Source organism: Chiloscyllium punctatum, chromosome 26, assembly GCF_047496795.1.
Source record: "Chiloscyllium punctatum isolate Juve2018m chromosome 26, sChiPun1.3, whole genome shotgun sequence".
NCBI classification, from domain to species: Eukaryota; Metazoa; Chordata; class Chondrichthyes; order Orectolobiformes; family Hemiscylliidae; genus Chiloscyllium; species Chiloscyllium punctatum.
In genome coordinates, this window is record NC_092764.1 from 63,357,927 (window position 1) to 63,369,085 (window position 11,159).

General features: G+C 43.7%; 1 protein-coding gene across 1 annotated transcript in view; it reads left to right on the plus strand.

Annotated features, from left to right (window-relative positions):
- The window catches only part of LOC140496196 (adhesion G-protein coupled receptor G2-like), a 54,583-nt gene extending 43,669 nt beyond the window's left edge, over positions 1–10,914 (plus strand). Inside the window, exons 12-14 of the mRNA XM_072595696.1 lie at positions 583–682; positions 6,780–7,036; positions 10,720–10,914. Coding sequence (XP_072451797.1) covers positions 583–682; positions 6,780–7,036; positions 10,720–10,805 — 443 coding nt within the window. The 3' untranslated portion in view covers positions 10,806–10,914. The remainder of the gene's footprint in view (positions 1–582; positions 683–6,779; positions 7,037–10,719) is intronic.
- The last annotated feature ends 245 nt before the right edge of the window (positions 10,915–11,159 follow it).

Genomic DNA, 11,159 nt, shown 5'->3' on the forward strand with positions numbered 1-11,159 from the left:
AGATGCAGCAGTAACTCAAAGCTGTTAGTCTTAGTTAGATGCTTAAACTCGGCCAGGCAAGCATACTTTGTGTAGTCAAGGATAAACATCACACAACACCAGGTTATAGTCCAACTGGTTTATTTGGAGGCGCTAGCTTTCGGACTGCTGCTTCTCCATCAGGTCATCAACCACCTGATGAAGAAACAGTGCTTCAAAACCTAGTGGCTCCAAGTAAAGCTGTCGGACTATAACCTGGTGTCATGTGATTTTTAAATTTGTCCACCTCAGTCCAACACTGGTCCCTCCAAATTGTGCCGTCAAGGCATTGTCATGGATAAAGCAGCACGGATTGACTGATTCCATAACCCTTTCCTCAATGAAGAATATACGATGTATGGGCAAATATCTTCTTCCTCCAAAGGATAGGGTCCTGTGTGCGAAGAGATATTGCTTCTATCACGTGAAGCTAACTCTCACTGTGAGCCTGATTGGTTTGGAGTGTAATTCTCACTGTAGTCGGAATTATTAATAAATGTTTTCTATTAACAATCACAGAATAATGTCAGTAATCTCTGTAACTGTACTCATTTGTATTCCCAGGCCTCCCAGCTGGTGTGCTTTTAATCATCATTGGAGTACGCACAGATAATTATGGCCAGTACTCAATTCTTCTCAATGGCGATCATGCCCCTTCTAGCATGTAAGTTTTAATAATTTAACTTATAAGAAGCTACTGGTAAATAAAATAATGCAATCGAGAAAGAGACCATTTGGCTGATCAAGTTTGTGCCAGCTCCTTTGGTAAAATTGTCCAGTCATCCTTACTCTCCTACTCTTTCCCCATCGCTTCCCAGGTATTGACCCTTTTACCTCTGGAAACAGTTTATCTTTTTGTATTGCGGAAGAAAGATGCATCTTGTCAAAGCTTTCTGTCTTATAATCATCAGGACAATTTGCAAGAATACCAATTTGATGGGGCAACAACATTTATACTTTAAGAGAGAAGAGTTGTCACTGGTGAGCAGGTAAACTCTGGTTGTCAGAGACATTACCATGGAGAAGTTAATGATGAAGGAAGGGAGAAATTGAAGAAAATCACAGTCACTGGAGAAGTGGTCCTGAATAAATTGCTGGACCCGGAGGCTGACAGGTGTTCGGGTCCTGATGGACTCCATCCCAGGGTCTGAAAAGAAGTGGCTAATGAAATGATCAATCCATTTTATCTTAAATTGATTGTTTTATTTACAAAAAATACATTGGAGAGTTAGCAATCCTGTTTAAAAGTGTAAATAAAAGATTGCAAATTGTTGTCTATAGCTTCCTTTCTCATTCCTTCAGTCTTCATTTTCCCAGGATGCCTTGGGAGGTGTTGAATTCATTTCATTTATTGAAATCACTTTGTTTTAGCTCCTGACTTTTAACACTATTTTTACAGCAATTAAAAAGCACTGAGATGTGGATTTCCTCACTGAATATTTTAACCCATGAAGAACTCGAGCTGGAGAATTCTCATTTGTCAACATGGAATGTTTGAAAGGAGACTCGAGGCCAAGAGTCACTCTCAGAGATAATCACCACAAACGGTTAATGCACACGCAACATTCCTCTGTGCACTATTTTACCCTGAAACATTACACTGTTTCATATAAACCAGTCATTTCTGATGATGAAACAGCAGCCAGCAAAATGTCACATTCGATCTTTGAACATCTACCCAACGATAATCAACTGTCATTTAGAGTCATAGAGACTAAATGAGTCTAAATTAGAGTCTAAATGACGGTCTAACCCGTCCATGCCAACCAGATATCCCAACCCAATCTAGTCCCACCTGCCAGCTCCTGGCATATATCCCTCCAAACCCTTCTTATTCATATACCCATCCAGATGCCTTTTAATGTTGCAATTGTACCAGCCTCCACCACATCCTCTGGCAGCTCATTCCATACACGTACCACCCTCTGCGTGAAAACATTGCCCCTTAGATCTCTTTTATATCTTTCCCCTCTCACCCTAAACCTATGCCCTCTAGTTCTGGACTCCCCCACCCCAGGGAAGAGACTTTGTCTATTTATCCTATCTGTGGCCCTTATGATTTTATAAACCTCTATAAGGTCACCCCTCACCTTCCGATGCACCAGGGAGAACAGATCTAGCCTATTCAACATCCCCTTATAGCTCAAACCTTCCAACACTGGCAACATCCTTGTAAATCTTTTCTGAACCCTTTCAAGTTTCACAACATCTTTCCGATAGAAAGGAGACCAGAATTGCACACGATATTCCAAACGATACGAAAGTTGGAGGAGTTGTAGACAGTGAGGAAGGATGTGGCAGGTTACAGCGGGATATAGAGAAGCTGCAGAGCTGGGCAGAAAGGTGGCAAATGGAGTTCAATGTAGCTAAGTGTGAGGTGATTCACTTTGGTACGAGTAATAAAAAGATGGGGTACTGGGCTAATGGTCGGATACTTGGTAGTGTGGAAGAGCAGAGGGATCTTGGTGTCCATGTACACAGATCTCTGAAAGTTGCCACCCAGGTAAATAGTGCAGTGAAGAAGGCATATGGCGTACTGGCTTTTATTGGTAGAGGAATTGAGTTCCGGAGTCCTGAGGTCATGCTGCAGTTGTATAAGACTCTGGTGCGGCCGCATCTGGAATATTGTGTGCAGTTTTGGTCGCCATACTATAGGAAGGATGTGGAGGCACTGGAACGGGTGCAGAGGAAGTTTACCAGGATGTTGCCTGGTATGGTAGGAAGATCCTATGAGGAAAGGCTGAGGCACTTGGGGTTGTTTTCATTGGAGAAAAGAAGGTTTAAGGGTGACTTGATAGAGGTGTACAAGATGATTAGGGGGTTAGATAGGGTTGACAGTGAGAACCTTTTTCCACGTATGGAGTCAGCTATTACAAGGGGGCATAGCTTTAAATTAAGGGGGGGTAGATAGAGGACTGATGTTAGGGGTAGGTTCTTCACTCAGCGAGTCGTAAGTTCGTGGAATGCCCTGCCAGTAGCAGTAGTGGACTCTCCCTCTTTATGGGTATTTAAGCGGGCATTGGATAGGTGTATGGAGGATAGTGGGTTAGTGTAGGTTAGGTGGGCTTTGATCGGCGCAACATCAAGGGCCGAAGGGCCTGTACTGCGCTGTATTCTTCTATGTTCTATGTTCTATGTTCTATAACATGACCTCCCAACTCCTGTACTCAATACTGTGACCAATTAAGGAAAGCATACCAAACGAATTCTTCACTATCCTATCTACATGTGACTCCACTTTCAAGGAGCTGTGAACCTGCACTCCAAGGTCTCTTTGTTCAGCAACTCTCCCTAGGACCTTACCATTAAGTATATAAGCCCTGCTAAGATTTGCTTCCCCAAAATGCAACACCTCACATTTATCTAAATTAAACTCCATCTGCCACTTCTCATCCCATTGACTGATCAAGATCCCATTGTAATCTGAGGTAACGTTCTTTGCTATCTACTGCACCTCCAATTTTGGTGTCAGCTGCAAACTTACTAACTATACCTCTTATGCTCACATCCAAATCATTTATATAAATGATGAAAAGCAGGGGACCCAGCACCAATCCTTGTGGCACTCCACTGGTCACAGGCCTCCAGTCTGAAAAACAACCCTCCACACCACCCTCTGTCTTCTACCTTTGAGCCACTTCTGTATTCAAATGGCTAGTTCTCCCTGTATTTTGTGAAATCTAACCTTACTAACCAGTCTCCCATGGGGAACCTTGTTGAATGCCTTACTGAAGTCCATATAGATCACATCTACCACTCTGCCCTCATCAATCGTCTTTGTTACTTCTTCAAAAAACTCAATCAAGTTTGTGAGACATGATGTCCCATGCACAAAGCCATGTTGATTATCCCTAATCAGTCCTTGCCTTTCCATATACATGTATATCCTGTCCCTCAGGATTCCCTCCAACACCTTGCCTACCACTAATGTCAGGCTCCCTGATCGAGAATTCTCTGGCTTGTCCTTACCATCTTTCTTAAACAGTGGCACCACGTTTGCCAACCTCCAGTCTTCTGACCCATCACCTGTGGCTATTGATGATCCAAATATCTCAGTAAGAGGCCCAGCAATCACCCCATCTCCTGCAGCTCCACACAAAGGCCGCCTTGCTGATCTTTGAGGGGCCCTATACTCTCCCTAGTTACCCTTTTGTCCTTAATGTATTTGTATTAACCCTTTGGGTTTTCTTCAACTCTATTTGCCAAAGCTATCTCATGTCCCCTTTTTGCCCTCCTGATATCCCTCTTAAGGATACACCAACAACCTTTATACGCTTCTAGGGATTCACTCGATCTATCCTGTCTATACCTTAGATATACTTCCATCTTTTTCTTAACCAAACCCTCCATTTAGATTACTTACAGTATGGAAACAGGCCATTCGGCCCAACAAGTCCACACCGATCCTCCGAAGCACCACCCCTACATTTACCCCTTCACCTAACACTGCGGGCAATTTAGCCTGGCCAATTCCCCTAACCTGCACATTTTTGGATTGTGGGAGGAAACGCAGACATGGGGAGAATGTGCAAACTCCACACAGAGAGTCTGCCTGAGGCGGGATTTGAACCTGGGTCTCTGGCACTGTGAGGCAGCAGTGCTAACCACTATGCCACCGTGTCGCCCACAATTTCCTTAGTGATCCAGCATTCCCTGTACCTACAGCAAAGGCAGTAACTGTGCAGGTTCACTGCTGGGTCAGTGTGGGTTTCTTCCTCTCTCTCCTGCTCTCACCCCTGCATTGACCTCACCTTGTGCTTCCTTTGTCTGTTCCTCTCCCTTATAAAACTGCTGCTGTTTTGACTTTTTTTTCTCCAAAGTTGCAAAACAATGCAACAGCATATAAAACAGTAATTGCTGTTCCTGGAACTTGGCAAAATCACCTCCAACACCTAAAATACCTCAAAAAAGGAGCACCCTGTTACAGGCAGAAATTTTTCCCGTCCTCCATCTTGGATTACCCAAAATCCTTCTCAACTTCTGTATAACAGGGACTGCTTGAATGGAATTGTAAATCCAGCTTGTGATCCAATATGGGGCAGCATAGTGGCTCAGTGGTTAGCATGCTGCCTCACAGCGCCAGGGAACCAGGTTCAATTCCCACCTCAGGCAACTGTCTGTGTGGAGTTTGCACGTTCTCCCTATATCTGTGTGGGTTTCCCCTGGATGCTCCGGTTTCCTCCCACAGTCCAAAGATGTGCAGGTTAGCTGAATTGACCATGCTAAATTGCTCGTAGTGTTAGGTGGATTAGTCAGGGGTAAATATAGGGGAGAGAGTCGGGTGGGTTATCCTCCGGAGGGTCGGTGTGGACTTGTTGGGCCGAAGGTCCTGTTTCCACACTGCAGGAAATCTAATATAATCTCAATAAGCCTTATATTACTTGGTAAAACACTTCTTTATACCTTTTACAGACAGCTAGTGCTTTGAGAGTATTGCTGACTTATTTAACACTCATGGTAAATTCACACATTATCAGACTCAATTATTCAGTATAAAACATCCTCAAATTGTTGAATTAGTTAATGATTTTGTGAAAAGTCTGCAAACAGAAATGTTCAATGAACACCTTAACCACTAGCTGCTAAAATAGAATACAAAGAGATACAATCAGAGCGAAAAGGTTGTTTCTCAATGTGAAGACAAAGTTACCACAGAGTTGCTCTCTAATTAGGATCATAAGACACAGAATTTATAGCAACAGCTCGCAGTGTCATGCAACTGGAATTATATAGTGAACAAACCTGAATTGCTGTTAACTTTCATCTTTTAGAATGGGTTGCAGGTTTCGTTTCAATAATATGTAAATCCCAGAACATTTCTCAAGTCAAATTTCAAGATAACTGAAGGTTTCATTAAAAAATGGTGACATCTCAGCTCAGACAATGTATTAAAGGTGTGAAGTTAGTATCTGTCTGTATCCCAATCTTAAACCAGACTAGTTCTATTTTCAAAGTAGGAATTTATGAAATGTTACATGATTGACTGCCTGCAGATTGTGTGCTTTTTGTACAAAATAGAATGTAGCTGCTTTTACAATTCTGCAAATGCAAATTCACTCCAGAGACTCATATGTGTATGTGCGTGCATGTGAGGGAGAGAGAGAGAGAGAGAGTGTGTGTGTGTGTATGTGTGTATTGGGGAGGGGTTGGGGTGCAGGAGAAAATGTCATTGTGTGCATCTGAGAGCATGAGCGTGAGTGCGCGTTTGTGTGTGTGCGTCCTTGGTAGTCTATACATGAGTGTGATGGAGTATAAGTCTGTGAGAGGGTGTGTGCGTTAGTGTGAGTGTGGGGATTGTATGTGTGTGTCTCTGAGAGAGAGCGTGTGCATGACAGAGGGACTGCGGAGTGTGTGAGAGAGAGAGATAGTGAGTGTATATAGTGAAGTGGGGTCACCTGTAGTGTGACATGAACTCAAGGTCCCAGTTGAGGCCATCCTTATGGGTACTGAACTTGGCTTTCAGCCTCTGCCCAGCCACTCTGCGTTGTTGCGTATCCAGAAGGAGAGACTTTCATAGTAACCAGAGCCAGAGCAGGAACTGAACCCATGCTGTTATTGTCATTTCACATCGTCAACAAGCCAGCCAGCCAACTGAGCGAGCCGACCCATCCACCCCCCTCTCTGTGGCAGCAGGATTGACCAACTGAAATGGGCACCTCCCCATTTGGATGAATATTACACCATCACCTCATTCTGCACAAAACTCTTCTTGGGATGATTTTTGGGATCTTAATTAAAATATTTTTCTGTCCTCTCAACAGGTGTTGGATAGAAAACCGGACAGTGCATTATGTTACAAATATTGCATATTTTGCACTTGTGTTCCTGAGTAACTCAATCGTGCTGCTAATTGTGGGTGTGAAGGCATTCAGATTGAAAGGAAGAGATAGAAAGAGTGTAATCAGTGTATTCGGCTTGACCTGTCTACTGGGCATTACCTATGGCATAGCTTTCTTCTCATATGGACCTCAGAGTGTAACTGCAATATACCTGTTCTGCATCCTCAACCCTCTCCAAGGTCAGTCAGACTATTACTGGGACTGTTCACATTGCTGAGATTTTAGGTCAAAATAATATTATGTTTTGAGGGCTTCTCTTAAGATTTTATTTGGGATTTTGGATTTTGGAGACTGCATTTCCATTTAAGTTAGTCAGAGTAATTTAGCAAGCAACAAATGGTTTTTGAAAAAAACATACTGGCACATACTCTAATCAAACATCCATCACCTTAAACATGTTTGCTGTGGACTGGCGAGGTCTCTGCTAAGTGGGAGCATGATTGTCTCAAACACGGTCACTGCACCTCGGATAATTCACTGCATGTGAGATGAGTTGAAGTAATACGTGATAGGATAACATATAAAAGCAAATCTTTGTGAAATACAGCTGATCAATATTTCCCTCCTAGCAATCTTCAATCCATTTTTGAATTCTTTCCTCACTAACCGGTAATCCTGTAGCCAAGGATTATCTCCAAGCCTAGGCGGGCAGGATGAGGGAAAACCCAAAGGCGTTCTGTATGTGCGTGAGGAATAAGAGAATGATCAGAGAGAGGATGATCAGGGACAGTGGAGGGGAACTTTGCCTGGAGTCTGAAGAGGTAGGGGAGGCCCTAAATGAGGTTTTTGCTTCACAACCCACGAGGGAGACTCCTTGTTGATAGTGAAGACCCCATGGATCAGATTAAAAGGCTTGCACTGATTGATATTGAGGAAATGGATGTGCTGGAAATTCTGGGAAGCATCAAGATAGGTAATTCCCCAGGACTGGACCAGGAAGTGAGCAATGAGATTGCTGTGCCTCTAGTGATGATCTTTGCAACCTCACTCTCCATGGGAGTAATATCGGCTGATTGGTGAGAGGCAAATGGTGTTCCTTTGTTCAAGAAAGGGAATAGGGAAACCTCTGGGAATTACAGACCAATCAGTCTTACATCTGTTACAAGCAAGGTATTGGAAAAGATTCTAAGAGATAAGATTTAAGATTATCTGGAAAAACATCATTTGATTAAAGATAGTCAGCATGGCTTTGTCAGAGTCAGGTAGGTCATGCCTCACAAGCCTTACTGACCTCTTTGAGGATGTGACCAGACACGTTGACAAAGGTCAGGCAGTGGATATGGTGCATATGGATTTCAGTAAAGCATTTGATAAGGTTCCCTACGGTGGGCTTATTCAGAAAATTACAGGGAAATTTGGCTGTCTGGATACAGAGTTGGCTGGCCCATAGAAGACAGCGAGTGGTAGTGGATGGAAAGTATTCCGCCTGGAGGTCTGTGATCAGTGGGGTCCCCAGGGCTTCTGCCCTTTGTGGATTTTATAAATGACTGGGATGAAGAAGTGGAAGGATGGGTTAGTAAGTTTGCCAATGACACAAAGGTCAGTGGTGTCGTAGATAGTGACGAGGGCTGTTGTGGGCTACAACAAGACATTGACAGGATGCAGTGCTGGGCTGAGAAGTGGCAGATGGAGTTCAACCTGGATAAATATGAATGATTTACTTAGGAAGGTAGAATTTGAATGATGAAAAAGGATTAAATACAGGATTCTTGGTGGTGTGGAGGAACTGCAGGATCTTGGGTGTCCATGGACATAGATCCCTCAAGTGGCCACCAAGTTGATTGGGTTGTTAAGAAGGCATATGGTGTTTTGGCTTTCATTAACAGGAGGATTGAGTTTAAGAGTGAGGAGGTTTTGCTGCAGCTCTACAGAACCCTGACTCGACCACATTTGGAATATTGTGTCCCGTTCTGGTCGCCTCATTAGGGGAAGGATGTAGATGCTTTAGAGAGGGTACAGAGGAGATTTACCAGGATGCTGCCTGGATTGGAGGGCTTGTTTTATAAAGAGAGGTTGAGTGAGCTTGGGCTTTTCACACTGGAGAGAGTAAGAGAGAGAGGTGACTTGATAGAGGTATACAAGGGAATGGGAGACATAGATAGAGTAGATAGTTAGAGACCTTTCCCTGGGGCAGTAATGGCTGTCATGAAGGGTCATAATTTTCAGGTGATTGGAAGAAGGGTGAGATATCAGAGGGAGGTTTTTTTTGTACAGACAGTGGTGGGTGCGTGGAATGCACTGCCAGTGGTGGTAGTAGAGTCAGAGACATTAGGGATGTTTAAGCGACTGTTGGACAAGCACATGGATGGCAGTAAACTGAGGGGTGTGGAGGTTGGGTTGATCTTAGGTTAAGATAAATGCTCGGCACAACATCGTGGGCTGAAGGGCCTGTACTGTGCTGTAGTGTTCTATGTTCTGTGTTCTAATATTGAATTACACAATTAACAGAGGCTTCATTTCACTAGCATTCATCACCTCTTTCCCCCTATTTGCAGCTCCTGACCTCATTCAGCTTTCTGTTTGCTCCCGATTACAGCCACTCTCTCCCCTTTGTGAAAGTCTCTCCCCTGTGTAGATTCTTCTATCCTTTGCAGTGAATTCTCTCTTTGCAGCCTCTCTCCCCCTTTGCACACCTTCTCCCATGGTTACAGCATTTTTCTCCCATTTGCAACTTTCTGTCCCCAGGTCTCACTCCCTGCAGCTGTCCTCACTTCTCCCTCCCCAGCCTCACAGCACACTCCCCACCCCTCCCCCATCTAGCAACCTTGCTCCAGGGCTCCACTCTCACCCTGTCTCTTGTCCCTCCTATAGTCTGTAGCCTCGACATCTCCAACATCAGGGCCCCTACTTTCTCCATCTCAAAAGCTTTGCTCATTGCTGCCACTCACCTTCTCTAAGTTCCGACAATCAGAGGCTGTTTCTATGCCACTGTCACTGCTGATTGGAGATGATTGGAGGAGCAGATCCTTGTAGATTCTGTCCATTCTACCTGCAGGGATGACTTTTCTCTGAGTGATCACCCCTGTGATTGAACTTTCCTGAGTGTTTTTAGGAAGGGGTTCACCTCTGACTATTATGAACATTGGACCATTGATCATTTCCCCACTTATCAAGTGCTCAAACTCTCCTAGTGATGGACATTAAGTTGAAGTCTTGTGATCCTGCGCCAGGAGAGTGTAAAACTGGCCAAGCCTGGGCCAGTCAGGACGATTAAGAAATGTTATAGAATTCTAATCGGACTTGACAGATTGATGCAGGAAGGATGTTCCCAATGGTGGGGGAGTCCAGAACCAGGAATCACAGTCTAATGATACAGGGGAAACCATTTCGGACTGAGATGAGGAGAAATAACTTCACCCAGAGAGAGCTGAGGCTGTGGGATTCAGAATCACAGAAAGCAGTCGAGGCCAAAACATCGTCTAATTTCAAGAAGGAGTTGGATATAGCACTTGGGACTCGAGTGAACAGAGGATGTGGGGGAAAAGCAGGAATAGAGCATTGAGTTGGACAATCAGTCATGGTCAGAATGAATGATGGAACAGGTTTGATGGGCCGAATGTCTACTGCTGTTCTAATTTTCTTTGTACCATGTCATTGATAGAGAGGAGGGAGAAATTCATCAGACCACCATTCTTGATATGGAGAATAATAAATCAATTACATAAACACTAAAAATAATCTACCAATTTACATTCATTCAAGGATCAATATGCCTTGTTCTGGATCATCAAACTAATGTTGGCCATCTCACAATTAAATATCTAGTTCTTTAATAAATAATCTTAAAATATATTTATTAATGTTTAACATACTTGATGTAAACACCGAAACAAATTCCTGAAATAGTTTGTTTTGCTTGCAGGGTTTTTCATATTCCTGTGGTACTGCATGTTAACACGATCACCCAGTAGCACGGTCAGCGAGACAAGTAAAACTACAACCAACTGATGAAGACAGTTGTAATGTGCTGCCATCTGTTTCTGACTCACAATGTTAAACTTTCATCTCTCATTTCCCAGCAGATTTCCCAGCACAGAGCACATTTCCCAGCACAGAGCAGCACATCAGGGACGTATTCAGGGAATTCTGCGAGGGCCCCATAACTTTCCATCACAGATAGAAAAGAATGTGGCCTCTGTACCTGAATTCCTGGTGCACCCCTGAAGCTGTGCACTGGAAAGACCAAAGATCAAAGAGAGTCTCCCCTTCCATGTGCACAGATTTCCCACCAATTGATTCCAAACTATGTTCAGGCTGTTTCAGCTGAGCCTGATACAGAAGCTGTCAGGCATTGTCCAAGAA